This window comes from Cebus imitator, unplaced genomic scaffold, assembly GCF_001604975.1.
Source record: "Cebus imitator isolate Cc_AM_T3 unplaced genomic scaffold, Cebus_imitator-1.0 Scaffold31, whole genome shotgun sequence".
NCBI classification, from domain to species: domain Eukaryota; kingdom Metazoa; phylum Chordata; class Mammalia; order Primates; family Cebidae; genus Cebus; species Cebus imitator.
The window spans coordinates 8,984,233-9,007,684 of record NW_016107346.1 but is presented as its reverse complement, the minus strand read 5'-3'; the positions used below and the strand labels follow the sequence as shown (position 1 = coordinate 9,007,684).

Below are 23,452 nucleotides of genomic sequence, written 5' to 3'. Positions count from 1 at the left end.
TCTGCTTGATTTTTTTTCCTCCCTTTTGTTATTAGCTGACACATAATGATTGTACCTATTTATGTGATACAGAGTGATAATGAGATGTGTGTATACAATGTATAAAGATCAAATCAGGGCAACTCACATATACATCACCTCAAACACACATCATTTCTGTATGTTGTGAACATTTACAATTCTCTCATTTCACTTTTTAAAAATATATACTAAATTACAGCTGACCATATTGATCCTCTAGTGCTGCGGAACACCAGAGCTTGTTCCTCCTACTTAGCCAGACTTTCGTATTCACTAACCAACCTCCCCATCCTCTCTCTCTGCCTTTCCCAGCCTCTAATACAATTCTACGCTCTACCTCTATGTGTTAGATATTTTTAGCTCCCACATATGAATGAGAACATGTGGTATTTATCTTTCTGTGCCTGACTTATTTTGCTTAACATAATGTCCTGTAGGCTCATCCATGCTTCTGCAAAGGACAGAATTTCATTCTTTCTTATGGTTGAGTAGTACTCAATGGTGTATAAATACCAGTAAAAGCTCAACTGAGAGAAAGTGCCACCAAACGTTGTTAAGGTTGCCATCTGATGGTTTGCTCATAGCCTTATTTTTAAAAAGGGGGTTGTTTGGATTCAGATTCCCAGCTGCCTTGATGCCAGTGCAGTTTATTAAAAACAGCAAGCAAACGTGAAGCTGTCACACTGGTCACGTGTTGCCGTAGGAGGCCAAGGAATCCTTCTATTTCATACCTTCCATTCTTTCCTAGGCCACACTGTATTACCCACTGTGTTACATATTTCCTGTGTACTCTTGAATATTACATTTTGAGGCAACTGTTATAATGTAAAATCTTAAATACCATTGAATAATATCTGCATTTTAGAATGCAGGTTAAAATCACTTCATGTGATCCGACACAATCCTGCTGGGCCTTTAAAATGTGTTAATGCTCATGAGTGTGGATACTAGTGCTGTGACCTACAGTTGGCCTCAGGGGGATGATCTATCTTAATGCCTGCTCCTCCCAGAACCAAAGGCAGCTTTACACCAGAAGACCAAAGTCATTAGATCATAGGCTCTGAGGTCAGAGAGAGCTGGATTCTAATCCCAGAACTGCCACTTACTGTGTGACCCTGGGCACGTTTGTTAATGCCTTTATGCGTCATTATCCTTGTTTATAAAGTGGGATTAGTAATATTATTTATAAGTTTGTTCTAGGGATTAGATCAGATACTAAATCTAATGAGTTTAAGCTAGTATTGGTATGAAATAGCTATTTGAAAATGAGAGCTCCTTTCTGTGCCTGGCTTATTTCACCTAACATAATTTACTTCGGTTTAATCCATGTTGCCACAAATGAGAAGATTTCATTCTGTTTTACGGCTAACTAGTATGCCATTGTGTATGTGTGTGTATGTATATATACACATACATGCGTACACATCATGTTTTCTTTATTCATTCTTCATTAGATGGGCATTTAGGTTGATTCTATATTTCTGGTACTGTGAATAGCACTGCAATAAATGTGTGTATGTCAGGGTCTCTTTGACATGCTGATTTTATGTCCTTTGGAGATATACCTAGAAATGATATTGCTGAATCATGTAGTAGTTCTGTTTTCACTTATTTTTTTAAGGGACCTCCAGACTGGCTTCCATGATGGCTGTACTAATTCATATTCCCATCAACAGTGTATAAGACCTCCCTTTTCTCTACATCCTTGCTGGTATTTTTTTTTTTTTCGTCTTCTTGATAATAACTATTTTAGCTGGGGTAAGGTGCTATCTCTTTGTGGTTTTGATTTGATGATTAGTGCTATTGAACGTATTTTCACAAACCTGTTGGTTTCATATATTTGTATGTCTTCTTTTGAGAAATGTCTGTTCAAGTCTTTTGTCTATTTTAAAATCAAATTATTTGCGGGGTTTTCTTTCTTTCTTTCTTTTTTTGCTGTTGAGTTCTTTTATAACCTAGATATTATCCCCTTGTTGAATGCATACTTTGCAAATCCTTTCTCCCATTCTGCAGGTTTTCTCTTCACTTTATTGATGATTTCCTTGGCTGTGCAGAAGCTTATTAGTTTGAGGTAATCCAGCTTGTCTGATTTTGCTCTTGCTGCCTGTGCTTTTGAGGTCTTATTCAAAAAATCCCTGTCCAGTCCAATTTCATGAAGTGTTTCTTCGTCTTCTTCAAACATCACATGATCTGACCCATATGTGGAATCTAAAAAAAGTGGTTTCACATAAGTAGACAATAAAATAGTGGTTTACGAGAGGCTGGGGAGATGGCAGTGGGGAGGTGAAGGACCAGGGGAGGTTGGTCAATGTGTACAAAGTTATAGTTGGACAGGAAGAATAAGTTTTACTGTTGTACTACACAGTAGGATGACTATAGTAAAAAACAATGTAGTGTACATTTCAAGAAGCTAGATAAGAAGGTTTTGAATGTTGTTACCGCAAAGAAACAATAAATGTTTAAAGTCATGGATATAGTAATTACCCCAATTTGATTATTATATGCTATATACATACATTGAAACATCATATTATACTCCATAAAATAGTTATACAGTTTATGATGTGTCAATTATGAATAAAAATTAAATTTTAAAAAGAAGGAAAATCAGAGCTCCCTTCCTCCTCCTGTGTTTTCTATTACAAAATCACAAGGTGCAGACACCCTTCTGCCCTGTATTTACCCTAAGAGTGCCAGCCTCTCAAAACCAGATGGTAATGGGTTACTCAGAACAAGAAATCCCTGTGTCTGGTGTCTTCTCTGCTTGTAGTTTTGGAGCTGACTCAGTGGAGCGAGTCATTGGGTTTCAGGTCTGGGAGAGAGGATGCTTCTGGGAAAGCAGTTCACATGGCAGCTGCCGGGCCCATTCGTCCCCCTCCTCCTGCCAGATGTCAGGGATCACTGGGAAGTTTTCTTCCTCTTCTATTTTCTGGAAGACTTTGTGAAGAATTGGTATCATCTCTGCTTTAAATGTTTGGTAGAATTCACCACTGAAGCCATCTGAGCCTGGAGTTTTCTTCCTTATGGGGAGGTTTTTAACAATACATTCAATTTCTTTAAAAGCACAGAGAGCTAATACTGATAATTTTTGTCATCTTTGTGTCATCAAGAAGAGCTTTGAGAAAGCTATGGATTGGCTTAGATGACCAATTTGAGATCTTTCTTTCTTTATAATGCAAGAATTTAATTTTATATATTTCTCTCTGAGTATTTCTTTAGCTGCTTTTCGCAGATTTTAATATATTGCTTTTATTTTCAGTCACTTTAGAATATTTTCTAATTTTCCCCATCATTTCTTCTTTGACTAAAGGGTTATTTAGAAATGTGTTGTTTAGGCTGGGCACAGTGGCTCATGCTTGTAATCCCAGCACTTTGGGAGGCAGATCGGAAGGTCAGGAGTTTGAGACCAGCCTGGCTAACATAGTGAAACCCTGTCTCTACTAAAAATACAAAAAAGTAGCCGGATGTGATGGTAGAGTGGGTGCCTGTAAGCTACTCAGGAGGCTGAGGCAGGAGAATCACTTGAACCCAGGAGATAGAGGTTGCAGTGAGCCGAGATCCTGCCATTGCAACCCAGCCTGGGTGACAGTGCAAGATTCCATCTCAAAAAAAAAAAAAAAATATGTTGTTTACTTTCCAAATATTTGTGGATTTTCCTAATACATCTTGTTACTAATTTCTGTTTTAAATTCACTGTAAACAGGGAAATACTGTGTGATTCAATTCTTATAAATTTATTGGGACCTGTTTTGTAGTACAGATCTTGGGGAAAAATAATCTGATTTTGTTGGGTGGAATGTACTACATGTATCAATTAGCTCGAGTTGGTTGATAATGTTGCTCAAGTCTTTCATATTATTACTGAATTTCTCTAGTTGTTCTATAAATTATTGAGAAAAGAGTGTTGAAATTTCCAAATGTAGTCTTCAACTCTCATTTCAGTTCTGTGTGTTTTTTCTTCATGTGTTTTGAAGGTCTATTAATAGTTTCATGTATATTTAAGAGTGTTATGTTCTCTTGATGAACCAACTCCTTTGTAATTATGAAATATCCCCTTTTATATCTCTGGTAATATTGCTTCTTCTGAAATTTATTTTGATAGCAGTTTAGCCACCCTTCATGATTTTTTATTATTCTTGTTTTCTATCATTTTATCTTTACTTGTCTGCATCCTATATTTAAATGGATTTCTTACAGACAGAAGATATATATTTATATATATGAGCATTGTTTCATTAATCCAAGCTAACAATCTTTGCCTTTTAACTGGAGTGTTAAGATCTTTTACATTTAAGGTGATTATTGATTTGACTGGATTTAAATCTAAGATTTTGCTATTTGTTTTCTGGTTTTTGTTCCCTTTTTACTTGTTTTTTGCCTTCTTTGGTTTGAGTATTTTTTATTATTACATTTTATCTCCACTATTGTATTATTAGCTCTACCTGTTTTGTTGTGTTTTGATGTATGTGTGTGTGTGTGTGTGTGTGTGTGTGTGTGTATGTGCACGCGCATGTCTATTTAGGATTTACAATATGCATCTTATCAGTCACCCTACAAATAATATTATATAACTTCATGTAAATTATAGGAGTCTTACAACTTTCACTCCCACTTCTGTCCTTTCCACTGTTGTACACTTTACTTCTACACATCCTTTTACAATACAATGTAACTAAACAGTCAATTGTCTTGTAGCTACATTAAAAATTATAATAGATGTATTTCATATTTAACCACATACTTGATATTTCTGTTGCTTTTTACTCCTTTGTACTGCACCAGATTTCCATTTGGTATCATTTTTTTTCCACCTGAAGAAGTTTCATTCATATTTCTGGCAGTGCAGGTCTGTTGGTGATGAATGAGCTGTTTTAGTCTGAAAAACTCTTTAATTTACCTTTATTTTTGAATGATGTGTTTGCTAAGCATAAAATTCTGGCATTACAGTTCTATCTTTCAGTACTTTGAAAATTCTTTTCCATTGTCTCCTGGCTGGCATGATTTATGATTAGAAGGCTCCTGTCATATTTTTGCTTGCTCCTCTACACATAATGTCTTTGGACGCTTTAAAAATTTTTCTATTTATATATAGATTTTATCAATTTTATTGAGGTAAGCCTGGGTGTAGTTTATTTTTCTTCTTCTTGGGTTCTTTGAGCTTCTTGGATCTGTAGGTGCCGGATTTTGATCCAAATTAAAACATGTTGGTCATATTTTTTCAAATATTTTTCCTGTCTCTCCCTCTCCTCTTCTTCTTAGACTTTAATTACACATATGTCAGACTCCTTGATATTGTTCCATGGGCCAGCCACTAATTCTCTCTGATGAAAGTACTTTTGTCTTTTTTCTCTCTGCAAATTGTTTAACTTCAAATTGTTCCCTTTGCTTTGTCTTTTGTTCCCTAATCTTTTCTTCTCCTAATGTCTAATGTACTATTAATACCATGCAGTATATTTTAAATTTCAGATGCTCTATCTCTCTACAAGTTTTATTTGGGTCTATTTAAGTATCTTCTATTTCTCTCCTCATTCTATTTATACTTTACCTTTTTGACCATATAAGTTATTTTTGTAATAGCTGTGTAACATCCTTTTCTGCTAATTCTATCCTCTGTGTCATTTTGGGGTCTGTTTCTGTTCATCAATTTGTCTTCTTGTTATGGATCATATTTTCCTACTTCTTTGTATGCTGGTAATTTTTTATTGGATGCCGGGCATTTTAACTTTACTTTGTCAGGTTCTGGATTTCATTGTAGTTGTATATATGTTCTTAATGCAGTTAAGTTCCTTAAAACCAGTTTGATCTCTCTAGGAATTGCTTTTCAGTTATGTTAGAATAGATCCGGGGTAGCCTTTAGTCCAAGGCTACTTTGGTCCTTGTACTAAGGCAATACTCTTTTCAGAATGCTACTTGGTGCCCCATGTATTAAGGAGGTTTTCCCACTCTGGCTGGTAGAAGATGAATGACTCCTAGCCATGTGTGAGCTCTGAAGGGTTGATCTGCCTACTCCTTTGGTGATTTCTTCCTTGGCTTCAGTAGCTTTTTCACATGCATGCCTTGATCATTACTTAACCAAAATTTCAAGGGCATCCTTCTGCAGATCTCTGGCCCATGCATGCTCTCTCTCTATCTCTCTCTCCTCTCCTCTCTCCTGTGCAGTAATGTCCTTTCAATATTTTGCCATTCAAATTTTAGTTTCTTAGGCTTTGCTGAACTCTGAACTTAATTCAAATATTTTTTCCATCCTCTTTCCTCACCTCCACCTCCCAGGCTTTGCCTGTGGCCGCAAATTTTATTTATTTACATCCTGTGATGGGAACTTGAGCATGGACCATAGAAGCAGTTCTTCTCACATAGCCACCTGGCCCTTGGTTATTACAGAGCTCTGGGGATGCTTGATGCTGTCCATAACCTTCACTGAATCTTCAGGAATGTGCTGGCTTCACTAGCTTGACTGCAGTCAGTCAGATTAGAAGAACAAATGGTCTGAAGTCATAGCTGAGGTCCTTAAAATATCAGATGACTAGAAGTAATATATTTTGACTTTGGCACCTGTGATGGATTTATTTTTCTGTCATATTTATTTTCTTAGTTTTGTTTTATACTTGGTTTGGTGATGGGTAGTGCATTCTACAGCTCAAATGTAGGATTTTCTACAGAAAAACCTCAAAGTGAATGATCCACTCACAAAAGATTGGATATAAACAACATAGCACAGCTCTGTCCTCTGCAGATGCATCATTAAGTTCTCGGGAAGATGCTCTTGTTACTTGCAGGCTCTCACCATTCACTTTCAACCTACTTCCTGTCTAGGATTAAATGGCTACAGGATGGGAGTCAAAGCCTCTTTGGAAAATTGCACAATGATTGCATCTACATTCTCATTGACACGTCTCACTCAATGAAGAGCAAACTGGATTTGGTGAAGGACAAGATCATTCAGTTCATACAGGTTAGATGGAACTGTCAGATTCATGCATTTACGGTTTTGTGTATCATAAATGGATCACCATGAAGCATCGCCTGTGATGGTTATGAGCAGTGGACAGGGGCTTGTTGCACTAAAAAGTCCCTAAGAAACTCAAATTCAGAGAAAGACTCCCTTTTGCCAGTTAGAGAATCATCAATTCACCTTTACAAATAGACCCTTTCTCTGGTGAATTCTTTCTGCCATGCATGAGTTGCTTAAGGGAGTTGCTATATTCGTTGTTCAGGTTTTCTCTGTACTGAAATTGGTGGTATACACACACTTCCGTTGTCTTCCAGATACTCCTCATCTTAGCACTTTTAATTTCAAACGTTGATTAGGGATACTGTGTGCCCTGGTGCCTGGGAGGAGTGTAGGCTGGTGTTAGAAGCTTCCAGTTTTTATTCTGCCTTTGCTGCCTCTGAGCTGTGTGTCCTGAAGCAGGTTGCTCAAGTGCCCTAACTCCTAGTGTCCACACCTGCCAAATGCCATCACAGTACTGTGTGAGTTTGCAGTATTGATGTAAGTAATAACCGTAGAAATAATAGTGGGGAGCGTCTGAGAAACACAAAATACATTTTTTAATTTAACAAAGCTCTGCTGGAGAAATATGAGCAAGTGAATAAAGTTGTAACTGAATAATAGCTTTACCCAAAAGATAATGACTGAAGTGATGATATTGTTTTAGATTTTGTTTCCTTAAGCATATTGTGTTTGGTGTGCTTATTTGGTATATTAGTATTGTTAGTATTAAAATCAATATTTAATGTCACATATCTATAAACTTTTACATGTATGTGACATATATAATGTATATTCATACAACCATATATACATTTGTAAAGGTCTTAACACAAAAACTGGATAAATTTTATTTAAATGCCCTTGTACTAGATAGGATATTCTCTATTGAATATAATTTTTTGCTTCTTGAACTGAAAATAGATATCACAGTTATTAAAATATATCAAACTGTGACCTACCCTAACCCTTTCTTACATCTGAGTGGTTTTATGGTTAAATAATCACTGTTTCTTTTAGGAACAGCTGAAATATAAAAGTAGGTTTAATTTCGTGAAGTTTGATGGTCAAGCAGTTGCTTGGCGGGAACAACTTGCTGAAGTCAATGAACAGAATTTGGAACAGGCTCAGTCCTGGATTAGAGACATGAAGGTAAGATGGAGACTAAGCTAGGAGAAGCCTAGGGGTCTCTCACCTGTGTACTGAATTTATTCACAGGACAGACATTCTTGAGAGGTGTTTGGCATTCCCAGGATGGAAGTGGCTTGGCATAGGCTTTCATTTTGCTTGCAATGGTCATGTTAATCCAATCTCATTTGTCAATATCATTTGTCAATATCATAAAGTTTAGACGAGCCTCTTGTTCTTATCTATTCACAGTTCTCTATTTCCAGCTTTGTCCTTGCCTCAGGTTGCAGCCCCCTTATGAAAACACATTTCAGAACACATTTTTGTCTTTTGTTTGTTTGTTTGTTTGTTTGAGACAGAGTTTCACTTTTGTTGCCCAGGCTGGAGTGCAATGGCGCATTCTCGGCTTACCGCAACCTCCGCCTCCTGGGTTCAAGCGATTCTCCTGTCTCAGCCTCCCAAGTAGCTGGAATTACAGGCATGTGCCACCACGTCTGGCTAATTTTTTGTATTTTTAGTAGAGATGGGGTTTCACCATGTTGGCCAGGATGGTCTTGATCTCTTTACCTCGTGATCCACCCATCTCGGCCTCCCAACAGATTTTGTGTTTTTACTCAGACATTCAGATTTGTTTCTTCTGAAATTTCATTATTGTTGCAAAAGATATATTGTAGCCATTCGTATCAGTGGGCTTGTTCAAAAGTAAGGAGCATGTGGAAATATACAGCACAATCTGAATGTTTAGGAATGAACTCAAGAAGAGAGCTAGGGTAGGGGTTGTGGTCAGAAGGTGAATCATTTCCTCAGAAGTGACTGCTTTTGGCATTTATACAGACTATTGGGAAGGATTTTCCTTGCTGTAAATTTTCTTATCTTGAACTTACCTTAATTTTTTATAGCATATAGCATTATAGCATTCCAAATATTTGAGATACACTAAAATTGAGACTAGGAGTTGTTCTTAAACAGTCAAATATAAGAGCTAGACATAGTGGTGCACACCTGTAGTCCCAGCTCCTTGGGAAACTGAGGTAGGAGAATCATTTGACCCCAGCAATTTGAGTCCTGTTTGGGCAACAGAGCAGGCCTCCATCTCTTTTTTTAAAAAAGGCAAATATGTATACACTCTAAATGATATTCTCATCAAGGCACAGAGAGTTAAATGTCTAAATCCCTGTATGTTGACATGAGAATATATTCGTAAACAACACCAGGAACTTTAAAATAGTTTAGTGCCTGAGTTTAGAGTCTTATATTTGACAGAAAATCACAAATAGACATTAGCAGCTCATTGAGATGCACTAGGATTCCTTTGTAATTTGCTTCTAAAAATGGGAAAAGGAGAAAATCTGTTCTATAAGAAATAATAATGTCTGTAAGATTTTAATTTAACTGGTCATCTTATCCTGGGAAATGGTGTCGAATTCATACTCAACTTGTTAAATTTCCAATTAACCAGTGAAGTTACTTGTGACATATGTTTTGCCCTTTTATTACAGAAAAATAGGAAATACCTTGTTAAGTCAAGAGCCTACTAATTTAGGGTTTGTGATAACAAGATATTACATGTGTAATCTCATTGGATAAAAACCATCATTGGGTTCTGCTTTATGTGAAAATCACTAGTGAACAGAGTCAGACATCTATTCAGATTTTAGCCATTTGGCTAAAAACACATATTCCTGTAAAGCATGATGCTGTTCTCCTTACAAATTTTCACTGATACACCCTTGCTAGCTTGTTGAATGTCCAAAATTCATTTTCAAAAGGACCAAGGATAAAAAAAAATGTGGTGTATATACACAATGGAATACTACACAGCTTAAAAAAAGAAGGAAATCCTGTTATTTGCAACAACCTGAATGAACCTGGAGGACACTATATTAAGTGAAATAAGCCAGGCAGAGAAAGAAAAATACCACATGATCTCCTTATATTTAGAATCTAAAAATGTCAAACTCATAGAAGCAGAGAGTAGAATGGTGGTTACCAGGGCCTGGGAGCAGAGTGAAGGGTGGGGATGGGGAAATGTTGGTCAAAGGGTACATAGTTTCGGTTAGACAGGAAGAATATGTTCTGGAGATCTGTTATACAGCATGGTGACTATAGTTAATAACAATGTGTTATATAATTGAAAACTGTCAAGAGAGTAGATTTTTTTTTAACTTGTACTTTAGGTTCTGGGGTACATGTGCAGATCATGCAGGATTGTTGCATAGGTACATACATGGCAATGTGGTTTGTTGCCTCCATCCCCCTGTCACCTATATCTGACATTTCTCCCCATGTAATCCCTCCTCAACCTTCCCACCGCACCCCCCACTGTCCCTCCCCTGGCCCCCTGCAACAGACTCCAGTGTGTGATGCTCCCCTCCCTGTGTCCATGTGTTCTCATTGTTCAACACCTGCCTATGAGTGAGAACATGCGGTGTTTGACTTTCTGTTCTTCTGTCAGTTTGCTGAGAATGATGGTTTCCATATTTGTCCATGTCCCTACAAAGGACATGAACTCATCCTTTTTTATGACTGCATAGTATTCCGTGGTGTGTATGTGCCACATTTTCCTTGTCCAGTCTATCATTGATGGGTATTTGGGTTGCTTCCAGGTCTTTGCTATTATAAACAGTGCTGCAATGAGCATATGTGTGCATGTGTCTTTATAACAGAATGATTTATAATCCTTTGGGTATATACCCAGGAATGGGTTTATAAAAGGATTATAAATCATTTTGATTGCCGGGTCAAATGGAATTTCTATTTCTAGGTCCTCAAGGAAGCACCACACTGTATTCCACATGGTTGAACTAATTTACACTCCCATCAAACAGTGTAAAAATGTTCCTATTTCTCCACATCCTCTCCAGCATCTGTTGTCTCCAGATTTTTTAATGATGGCCATTCTAACTGTCGTGAGGTGGTATCTCAATGTAGTTTTGATTTGCATTTTTCTAATAACCAGTGATGATGAGCATTTTTTCATATATTTGTTGGCCTCATATATGTCTTCTTTTGAAAAGTGTCTGTTCATATCCTTCACCCACTTTTGGATGGGTTTGTTTGTTTTTTTCTTGTAAATCTGTTTTAGTTCTTTGTAGATTCTGCCTTTGTCAGATGAGTAGATTGCAGTTTTTTCCCCCATTCTTTTGGTTGCTGATTCACTCTAATGATTGTTTCTTTTGCTGTGCAGAAGCTGTGGAGTTTAATTAGGTCCCATTTGTCTATTTTGGCTTTTGTTTCCAGTGCTTTTGGTGTTTTAGCCATGAAGTCCTTGCCTATAACTATATCCTGAATGGTTTTGTCCAGGTTTTCTTCTAGGGTTTTTATCATGTTAGGTCTTATGTTTAAGTCTTTAATCCATCTGGAGTTAATTTTAGTGTAAGGTGTCAGGAAGGGGTCCAGTTTTAGCTTTCTCTACATGGCTAGCCAGTTTTGCCAACACCATTCATTAAACAGGGACTCCTTTCCCCATTGCTTATTTTTGTAAGGTTTGTCAAAGATCAGATGGTTGTAGATATGTGGCATTGCCTCTAAGGCTGTTCTGTTCCACTGGCCTATATCTCTGTTTTGGTACCAGTACCAAGCTGTTTTGACTACTGTAGGCCTTGTAGTATAGTTTGAAGTCAGGTAGTGTGATGCCTCCAGCTTTGTTCTTTTTGCTTAGGATTGTCTTGGCTATGTGGGCTCTCTTTTGATTCCATATGAACTTTAAGTGTTTTTTTCCAGTTCTGTGAAGAAGGTCATTGGTAGCTTGATGGGGATAGCATTGAATCTATAAATTACTTTGGGCAGTATGGCCATTTTCATGATATTGATTCTTCCTAACCATGAACATGGAATGTTTCTCCATCTGTTTGTGTCCTCTCTTATTTCGTTGAGCAGTGGTTTGTAGTTCTCCTTGAAAAGGTCCTTTACATCCTTTATTAGTTTTATTCCTGGATATTTTATTCTCTTTGTAGCAATTGTGAATGGAAGTTAATTCATGATTTGGCTCTCTGTTAGTCTGTTATTGGTGTATAGGAATGCTTGTGATTTTTGCACATTGATTTTTTGTCCTGAGACTTTGCTGAAGTTGCTTATCAGTTTAAGGAGATTTTGGGCTGAGATGATAGGGTCTTCTAAATATACAGTCATGTCATCTGCAAATAGAGACAATTTGACTTCCTCTTTTCCTAATTGAATACCCCCTATTTTTTTTTCTTGTCTAATTGCTCTGGCTAGAACTTCCAATAGCATATTGAATAGGAATGGTGAGAGAGCGCATCCTTGTCTAGTGCCAGATTTCAAAGAGAATGCTTCCAATTTTTGCCCATTCTGCATGATATTGACTGTAGGTTTTTCATAGATAGCTTTTATTATTTTGAGATATGTTCCTTCGATACCCAGTTTATTGAGAGTTTTTAGTAAAGGGCTGTTGAATTTTGTAGAAGGCCTTCTCTGCATCTGTTGAGATAATCATGTGGTTTTTGTCTTTGGTTCTGTTTATGTGGTGGAGTACATTTATAGACTTGCATATGTTGAACCAGCCTTGCATCCCTGGGATGAAGCCTACTTGATCGTGATGGATAAGCTTTTCGATGTGCTGTTGCAATCAGTTTGCCAGTATTTTGTTGAAGATTTTTGCATCGATGTTTATCATAGATATTGGCCTGAAGCTTTCTTTTTTTGTTGAGTCTCTGCCAGGTTTTGGTATCAGGATGATGTTGGTCTCATAAAATGATTTGGGAAGGATTCCTTCTTTTTGTATTGTTTGGAATAGTTTCAGAAGGAATGGTACCAGCTCCTCTTTGTACATCTGATAAAATTGGGCTGTGAACCCATCTGGACGTGGACTTTTTTTGGTTGGTAGGCTATTAATTGCTGCCTCAACTTCAACCCTTATTATTAGTCTGTTGACGGTTTCAGCTTCTTCCTGGTTTAGGCTTGAGAGGGTGCCAGTGTCCAGGAATTTATCCGTTTCTTCCAGGTTTACTGGTTTATTTGCATAGAGTTGTTTGTAGTAATCTCTGATGGTAGTTTGTGTTTCTGTGGAATTGGTGGTGATATCCCTTTATCTTTTTTATTGCATCTATTTGATTCTTCTCCCTTTTCTTTTTTATTAATCTGGTTAGTGGTCTGTCTGTTTTGTCGATCTTTTCAAAAAACCAGCTCCTGGATTTATCAATATTTTGAAGGATTATTTGTGTCTCTATCTCCTTTGGTTCTGCTCTGATCCTAGTTATTTCTTGTTTTCTGCTAGCTTTTGAATCTTTTTTTTATCTTGCTCCTCTAGCTCTTTCAATTTTGATGATAGGGTGTCGATTTTAGATCTTTCCTCACTTCTCATGCGGGCATTTATTGCTATCAGTTTCCCTCTAGACACTGCTTTAAATGTGTTCCAGAGATTCTGGTATGTTGTGTATTCGTTCTCATTGGTTTCCAAGAACATCTTTATTTCTGCCTTCATTTCATTGTTTATCCAGTCGACATTCAGGAGCCAGTTGTTCAGTTTCCATGAAGTTGTGCAGTTCAGAGTTAGTTTCTGAATTCTGAGTTCTAACTTGATTGCACTGTGGTCTGAGAGACTGTTTGTTATGATTTCCGTTCTTTTGCATTTGCTGAGGAGTGATTTACTTCTAATTGTGTGGTCAATTTTTGAATAGGTGCAATATGGTGCTGAGAAGAATGTATATTCTGTGGATTTGGGGTGGAGAGTTCTGTAGATGTCTATTAGGTCCACTTGGTCCAGATCTGAGTTTGAGTCCTGGATATCCTTGTTAATTTTCTGTCTCATTGATCTGTCTAATATTGACAGTGGAGTGTTAAAGTCTCCCATTATTATTGTGTAGGAGTCTAATTCTCTTTGTAGTTGTTAAGAACTTGCTTTATGTAACTGAGTGCTCTGTACTGGGTGCGTATATATGTAGGATTGTTAGCCCTTCTTGTTGCATTGATCCTTTTACCATTATGTAATCTCCTTCTTTGTGTCTTTTGATCTTTGTTGGTTTTAAGTCCATTTTATCAGAGACTAGGATTGCAACTCCTGCGTTTTGCTCTCCATTTGCTTGAAAAATCTCCCTTCATCCATTTATATTTAGCCTATGTGTGTCCTTGCAGGTGAGATGGGTTTCCTGAATACAGCACACCAATGGGTCTTGACTTTTTAGCCAATTTACCAGTCTGGGTCTTCTGATTGGGGCATTTAGCCCATTTACATTTAGGGTTAATATTGTTATGCGTGAATTTGATCCTGCCATTTTGCTGCTGGTTGGATGTTTTGCCCATTAGATGTTGCGTTTTCTTCATTGTGTCAATGTTCTTTACCATTTGGTACATTTTGGAATGGCTGGTACTGGTTGTTCCTTTGCCTGTTTAGTGCTTCTTACAGGAGGTTTTGTAAGGCAGGCTTGGTGGTTACGAAATCTCTCAGCAATTGCTTGTCTATAAAGGATTTTATTTCTCCTTTACTTATGAAGCTTAGTTTGGCTGGAGATGAAATTCTAGGTTGAAAATCCTTTTCTTTAAGGATGTTGAATATTGGCCCCCACTCTGTTCTGGCTTGTAGGGATTCCGCCGAGAAATCCTCTGTGAGTCTGATGGGCTTCCCTTTGTGAATAACCCACCCAACCTTTTTCTCTGGCTGCCCTTAGCATTTTTTCCTTCATTTCAACCTGGTGAATCTGATGATTATGTGCCTTAGGGTTGCTCTTCTTGAGGAATATATTTTTGGTGTTCTCTGTATTTCCTGGACTTGAATGGTGGCCTGCCTTGCTAGGTTGGGGAAATTCTCCTGGATAATATCCTGAAGAGTGTTTTCCAGCTTGGATTCATTCTCTCCATCACTTTCAGGTATACCTATCAAATGTAGATTTTTCACATAATCCCATATTTCTTGCAGGCTTTGTTCATTTCTTTTCACTCTTTTTTCTTTAATCTTGCCTTCTCGTTTTATTTCATTGAGTTTATCTTCAATCTCTGATAACCTTTCTCCTGCTTGGTCGATTTGGCTATTGAAACTTGTGTATGCTTTGTGAAGTTCTTGTGCTGTGTTTTTCAGCTCCATCAATTCATTTATATTCCTCTCTAAGCTGTTTATTCTAGTTAGCATTTCATCTAACCTTTTTTCAATGTTCTTAGTTTCTCTGCATTGGGTTAGAACATGTTCTTTTAGCTCTGAGAAGTTTGTTATTACCCACCTTCTGAAGCCTGTTTCTGTCAATTCATTAGATTCATTCTCCATCCAGCTTTGTTCCCTAGCTGGTGAGGAGTTGTGATCCCTTGGAGGACGAGAGGCATTCTGGTTTTTGGTGTTTTCATCCTTTTTGTGCTGGTTTCTTCCCATCTTTGTGGCTTTATCTACCTATAGTCTTTGTAGTTGGTGACTTTCAGATGGGGTCTCTGAGTGGAAGTCCTTTTTGTTGATGTTGAAGCTATTTCTTTCTGTTTCTTAGTTTTCCTTCTAACAGTCAGGTCCCTCTCCTGCAGGACTGCTGGAGGTCCACTCCATACCCTGCTTGCTTGGGGATCACCTGTGGGGGCTGCAGAACAGTAAGGGTTTCTGCCAGTTTCTTCTTCTGTTGTCTTTGTCCCAGAAGGGGATCCACTAGATGCCAGCCTGAGCTCTCCTTTATGAGGTGTCTCTTTAGGTATGTGGGGGTCAGAGAGCTGCTTGAGGAGACAGTCTGTCCCTTGTAGGAGCTCAAGTGCTGTGCTGGGAGCTCCATTGTTCCGTGCAGAGCTGCTGGGCCAGTAAATTTAAGTCTGCTGCAGCTGAACTCATAACTGCCTCTTTTCTCAGGTGTCTATCCTAGGAAGGTTGGGCTTTATTTATAAGTTCCTGATGAGCTGCTGCCTTTTTTCATAGATGCCCTGCCCAGCATGGAGTTAGTCTAGTCATAGTCTGCCAGCAGAGGCATTGCTGAGCTGCTATGGGCTCTGCCCAGCTGCTGCGTGAACTTTTTTGAGGTGTTGTTTATAGAGGTACAGTTAGAACTGCCTTGGTATTGGCAGACTGCCTCGGTAGTGGCGGATGCCCTTCCCCCCACCAATATGGACCATCCTGGGTCCAGCTGTGCTTGCTGTGAAACTCTCAATCCAGAGTGTTTCAGATTGCTTGTTTTGTGGGGGTTGTACCCACCAAGCAGGTCACCTAGCTCCCTGTCTCAGCCCCTCCCTTTCAGTTGAATGGGCGGCTCTGTCTCCCAGGCATTCCAGATGCCAGTTGAAATGGCCACCCAGATTTGTGTGAGTTTTCATGTGCCAACCCGCAGCACTGGCTGAAACAGCCGTGCTGGAAACTCGTGGCACTTTTCAGCCCGGGAATCTCCTGGTCTGTGAGCAGTGAAAACTTGTTTGGAAATGTGGTGATCACTAACCCTCTGTGTTGTTCTTGCTGGGAACTGCACTCCAGAGCCGTTCCTATTCGGCCATCTTGGATCTTTTGCCAAGAGAGTAGATTTTAAATGTTCTCACCACTCAAAAGATGTCAGGTGATAGATATGTTAATTAGCTTGATTTATTCATTCCACAATGTATATATATATCAAAACATTACATTACATATCATAAAAATACATAATTTTATTTGTCAATTAAAAGTAAATTAATTTAAAAAATAATGATAATAAAGAAAGCCAAATTCTTCTATTATTCTTTTGGCTCGTTTGGTCCAGTAGTCAACCTGGTAGCACTCAGGGTGGTCTGAGCCTGCTTTGTACTGGTGTCATGCAGTAGTAGGTCCCCAAACAAGCATAGCCATTCCTAAGGCCAGGGGAGTACAAGCTGTGGCAGTGCCTGCCCAATAGTTGGGAGTGGGAGATGGGGGGAGCAGGTGCAAAACAGGTGTCACCTCCAGACCATGTGTCCCCAAGCTCTCTCTGTCTGGCTCTTCCCCAGCTTTGCCACCATCTTTTCAGCAGTAGGCTTTTCAACAAAAGACTATTGAGATTGGGCTCAGAGCGAAGAGTTGTTCTGTTTACCACCTGAGATACATTTCTGCTGCCCGATTCCTGCAGGAGGATTTTTGTTTTGCTTTTAACTTTTAAATCTGCAATAATTCTAGACTTACAAAAAAAGTTGCAAAAGTAGTATGGAGAGTTCACACTCATCCTTCACCTAACTTACTCTAATGTTCACCTCTAACATAGCCATGGTATAATTATCAAACTAAGACTTTCACATGGATACTATGAGCTAAATTACAGACTTTCTTCAGCTTTCATCAGTTTCCCACTAATGTTCCTTTTATATTCCAAGATACAGCCAAGGGTCTCACATGACATTTAGTTGCAATGCCTCCTTATTCTCTTCCAATCTGTGACAGTTTCTCAGCCTCTCCTTATCTTTCGTGACTGTGACACTTTTGAAGGGCACTACTCAGATCTTCTGTAGAATGTCCTTCAGTTTGATTTTGTCTGACATTTTCTCATTATTGGATTGCGTTATGGATTTGGGGAAAAACTACTCTTCCCAGTGCATTGCCTGAAGTCACACATGATGCTGATAGGTTCTATAACCAGGGGTGTTTACTTTGATCATTTGGTTAAGGTGACATCTGCCCTGTTTCTCCCCCAAAAGTTACCATTTTTTTACCTTTATAAATAATAAAAGTTTTGCAGGAGATGCTCTGAGGCTATGCAAATATTCTTAGTTCTTTAAGCCTTTGCTAACTAATTTTAGCATTCACTGGCGGATCTTCCTTACAACAATTATTACTGAGCTGATGGTGATTTTATATTTCCTTTATTGGTTTTACATTTATATATTGGAATTATTCTATAAAGAAAAGATTCCCTTTAAGCACCACACACTGGGGTCTGTTGCGGGGGACTAGGGGAGGGACAGCAGGGGATAGGGAGGTGGGGGAGGGATAACATGGGGAGAAATGCCAGATATAGGTGATGGGGAGATGGAGGCAGCAAATCACATTGCTGTGTATGTACCTATGCAACAACCCTGCATGATCTGCACATGTACCCCAGAACCTAAAGTACAATAAAAATATATATATTAAAAAAAAAAAAGAAAATCCCACCTGCTGAAAAAAATAAAATACTTTTAAGATGTACATGTGAAGAACACGCAAGATTGTTGCATAGGCACACACATGGCAGTGTGATCTGCTGCCTTCCTCCCCATCACCTACATCTAGCACTTCACCCCATGCTGTCTCTCCCCAACTCCCCTCCCCTCACTGTCCCTCCCATATTTACCCCCAACAGACCCCAGTGTGTAGTGCTCCCCTCCCTGTGTCCATGTGTTCTCATTTTTCAACACCCGCCTATGAGTCAGAACATGCGGTTCTTGATTTTCTGCTCTTGTGTCAGTTTACTGAGAATAATGGTTTCCAGGTTTATCCATGTCCCTACAAAGGACACGAACTCATTGTTTTTTATGGCTGCATAATATTCCATGGTGTATATGTGCCACATTTTCCCTGTCTATTCTATCGTTGATGGGCATTTGGGTTGGTTCCAGGTCTTTGCTATTGTAAACAGTGCTGCAATGAACATTCATCTGCACGTGTCCTTATAGCAGAACGATTTATAATCCTTTGGATATATACCCAGTAATGGGATTGCTGGGTCAAATGGAATTTCGATTTCTAGGTCCTTGAGGAATCGCCACATTGTCTTCCACAATAGTTGAACTAATTTACAGTCCCACCAACAGTATAAAAGTGTTCCTATTTCTCCAGCATCTGTTGTCTCTAGATTTTTTAATAATCGCCATTCTAACTGGTGTGAAATAGTATCTTAATGTAGTTTTGAACCTAAAATGCAATAAAATAAATTAAAAAAAAAAGATTCCCCTTTCCCCCATTTATTTATTTATTTATTTATTTATTTATTTATTTATTATTTCAATGTGGACTCATGGAAATTTGTTTTATTCTTGGGATTGTAATCTAATACTATTGTTATTTATTTTATTAGTAAAATTTTGTTACTTTGGCTATTGGGAATTCTTTTATGCTGCCTCTAAATATTTAAATATGCATCCATCTTTTTTCCCCTTTAGCATTTCCTGACTTTCTGGCATTATAAGATGTTTATGATCATCTTATATTTTCCCAGCTTCAACCCTCAAATCTACCACTACTCCAAAGAACCTCGGTATTTTATTACAGAATGGTATTTAGAAACCAATATCTGGACACCTGGGTATGTTTATTGCTGCTGGATTATATCACTGCTTTTAGGCCCTCTCAGTGGACAGAGATAGAAATATATATAAATAGAAAATATCTATATTATATATATGATAATATCTATTAAATATATATATTTCTATATATCTGTCTACTCTATGTATCCACAAACTTCTATATTTCTTTATCTGTATATCAATCTGTATTTATATTAAATAAGCAAGCAAATCATGCATTCATACTGATTTCTCTAATTCTAATACCCAGCCCAGGGTTCATTTGTAATGAACCTATTTGCAACTTCTTCAACCAGGAGAAACTTGATTCTTATTACATATATTTTATTTACTTATATTGTCAACCCTACTGTACATATAGTTTCAGTACTGCTAGTTCCTACTCTAGAAGAAACAAATTTATTCAGCTATAGTGTTTGTATACAGTTTTTTTTTTTCTCTTTAACTTTACAGTATCCAGTCAAAAACTCTCTTCCAAAGTTGTAAAGTCAGGGAACTTTCTTACCCAATCTCTTCAGCGTGGTTATGTCATTCATAGCCACCATCTAACCGATATAGTTAGACTCATTGGTTATAGTCTGAATTTCACCTTGATTTCCTCCACATCCTAGTTGAATCTTATTTTAATTTGTATACAGTAAGAAAACACTCTTTTTGGTGATAGATCATGGATTTTGATAAATGCATGGAGTCATATATCTCCACCACAGTATCAAAGGGAACAGTTCTATCACTCTCAAAATGTCCTCATATGCCCCTTTGTCACCAACTCCCACTCCCTCCTGGTAACCACTGGTCTGTTTCTCTGTTCTTATAGCTTTTCTTTTTCCAGAATGTCATATAAACAAAATCATACAATGGAACTTTTGGGCTCTAGCTTCTTTCACTTACCCAAATGCACTTGAGGTTCATCCAACTTATTTCATGAATCAAGTGTTTATTCCTTTTTGTTGATAAGTAGTGTTTTTTATTATTTTATTTTATTTTTGAGATGGAGAGTTGCTCTGTTGCCCAGGCTGGAGTGCAGTGATGGGATATTAGCTCACTGCAACCTCCCCCTCCCAGTTTCAAGCGATTCTCCTGCCTCAGTCACCCGAATAGCTGGGGCTACAGGTGTGCACCACCACACCTGCCTAATTTTTGTATTTTTAGTAGAGACAGAGTTTCACCATGTTGGCCAGGATGGTCTTGATCTCTTAACGATCTGCCTGCCTTGGCCTCCCAAAGTGCTGGGATTACAGGCATGAGACACTGCACCCAGCCAGTAGAGTTTCATTAGTGAGTAGTGTTTTACTGACGAGTATGGATGCAAAACTGTTTACCTATTCCTTGCTGAAGGATATCTATGTTGTTTCCTGTTTTGGGTTTTATACATAAAGCTACAGTAAATATTTGCCTACAGGTTTTTGTGTGAAAAGATGTTGAGAACTGTGAAGGGTCTGAGATTTTACCTTACTTGCAAACTAATGTGGGTGCTGGCAGATCATCCAAGGCTCTTGGGTCAGAGACAAATGACTTTATTACGCACAGAAAAAGAAATAGCCAGAGTCTTAGCATTTTCTTGCACTAGCTCCCTGAGTCCCAGTTCCCACAGGGTGAAACAATGAGCAAGGAGACACTTGCTCACACATTACGTGGTGTTAAAGGAGGGAACCCTGAACTTAGGAAAACCAAATCTTCTATAATGGACTGTGAGCATGCTGGTCCTTTGCTCCAGAGTTAGGTATCATCTTTATACCAGACAATAAGCATGCCTGCTCTTTGCTTTGAAGAAAGATAGTATTTCTATTTTTCAAGGCTGTTCCCTATATAAACATCTTGAAAAGATAGACCAGAGCAGACAGCACCTCTGTTGCAAGATATGTAGAAATACACAAGACCCATGGAAAATGGTTTCCAACAATAAGTTTTCACTTCAATAAATACCTAGAAGTGAGATTGGTGGCTATTATGCTAAGCATATGTTTAACTTTATAAGAAACTGCCATACTGTTTCTCAGTGTGGCTGTATGTTTTGCATTTCCATCAGCCATGTATGAGAGTTACAATTACTTTACATCCTCTCCAGCTTTTGACGTTGTCAGGTTGTTTTATTTTAGACATTCTAATATGACTGAAAGATGTCTCATGGTATCCTATTGTGGTTTTTAATTGCATTTACTTAACACTCATCTTTTCATCCTTATTAGCCATCTACATATATGTCTTCTTTGGTCAAGTATCTGCTCAGATAGTTTGCCCATTTTAATTGGGTTGTTTGTTTTCTTAAAATTCAGTTTCTTCATATATGCTGGACATAAGGACTTTATCCGCCTTTCAACTTGCAAATACTTTCTCCAAATCTATGACTTTTCATTCTCTCAATAGGGTTTTTACCTGTGTATAGGTTTTTAATTTTGATTAAGTCCAAGTTGCCAAGTTTTCTTTTATTATTTTTTTTGCCATTTCATATTTTTATTTTACTTTATTTTAGGTTTTGGGGTATATGTGAAGAACATGCAAGATTGTTGCATAGGTACACATGTGGCAGTGTGATTTGCTGCCTTCCTCCCCATCACCTACATATGGCATTTCTCCCCCTGCTATCCCCCCCCAGCTCCCCACCCCCCACCGTCCCTCCCCTATTTACCCCCAACCGACCCCAGTGTGTAGTGCTCCCCTCCCTGTGTCCATGTGTTCTCATTGTTCAACACCCGCCTATGAGTCAGAACATGCGGTGTTTGATTTTCTGCTCTTGTGTCAGTTTGCTGAGAATGATGGTTTCCAGGTTCATCCATGTCCCTACAAAGGACACGAACTCATCGTTTTGATGGCTGCATAATATTCCATGGTGTATATGTGCCACATTTTCCCTGTCCAGTCTATCATCGATGGGCATTTGGGTTGGTTCCAGGTCTTTGCTATTGTAAACAGTGCTGCAATGAACATTCGTGTGCACGTGTCCTTATAGTAGAACGATTGATAATCCTTTGGATATATACCCAGTAATGGGATTGCTGGGTCAAATGGAATTTCTATTTCGAGGTCCTTGAGGAGTCACCACACTGTCTTCCACAATGGTTGAACTAATTTATACTCTCACCAACAATGTAAAAGTGTTCCTATTTCTTCACATCCTCTCCAGCATCTGTTGTCTCCAGATTTTTTAATGATCGCCATTCTAACTGGAGTGAGGTGGTATCTCAGTGTAGTTTTGATTTGCATTTTTCTGATGACCAGTGATGATGAGCATTTTTTTATATGTTTGTTGGCCTCATGTATGTCTTCTTTTGTAAAGTATCTGTTCATATCCTTTGCCCACTTTTGAATAGGCTTGTTAGTTTTTTTCCTGTAAATCTGTTTTAGTTCTTTGTAAATTCTGAATATCAGCCCCTTGTCAGCTGGGTAAACTGCAAAATTTTTTCCCATTCTGTTGGTGCCGATTCATTCTAAAGACTGTTTCTTTTGCCACGCAGAAGCTTTGGAGTATGATTAGGTCCCATTTGTCTATTTTGGCTTTTGTTGTCAATGCTTTCGGTGTTTTGGTCATGAAGTCCTTGCCTATGCCTATGTCCTGAATGGTTTTGCCTAGATTTCCTTCTAGGGCTTTTATGGTGTTAGGTCTTATGTTTAAGTCTTTAATCCATCTGTAGTTAATTTTAGTGTAAGGTGTCAGGAAGGGGTCCAGTTTCTGCTTTCTGCACATGGCTAGTCAGTTTTCCCAACACCATTGATTAAACAGGGAATCCTTTCCCCATTGCGTGTTTTTGTCTGGTTTGTCAAAGATCAGATGGTTGTAGATATGCTGTGTTGCCTCCGAGACCTCTGTTCTGTTCCATTGGTCTATATCTCTGTTTTGGTACCAGTACCATGCTGTTTTGATTACTGTAGCCTTATAGTATAGTTTGAAGTTCGGTAGTGTGATGCCTCCCACTTTGTTCTTTTTCCTTAGAATTGACTTGGCTATGCGGGCTCTCTTCTGCTTCCATATGAAGTTTAAGGTGGTTTTTTCCAGTTCTGTGAAGAAGGTCATTGGTAGCTTGATGGGGATAGCATTGAATCTGTAAATTACTTTGGGCAGTATGGCCATTTTCATGATATTGATTCTTCCTAACCATGAACATGGAATGTTTCTCCATCTGTTTGTGTCCTCCCTTATTTCATTGAGCAGTGGCTTGTAGTTCTCCTTGAAGA

The 23,452-nt window shown here is 38.3% G+C and overlaps 1 protein-coding gene across 2 annotated transcripts in view; it reads left to right on the top strand.

The window, feature by feature from the left end:
- The window catches only part of VWA3B (von Willebrand factor A domain containing 3B), a 232,069-nt gene that overhangs the window by 90,983 nt on the left and 117,634 nt on the right, over positions 1-23,452 (top strand). For both annotated transcript variants that reach the window (XM_037736937.1, XM_037736936.1), the window contains exons 11-12: positions 6,835-6,973; positions 8,030-8,161. In XM_037736937.1, the coding sequence (XP_037592865.1) occupies positions 6,835-6,973; positions 8,030-8,161 (271 nt within the window). The remainder of the gene's footprint in view (positions 1-6,834; positions 6,974-8,029; positions 8,162-23,452) is intronic.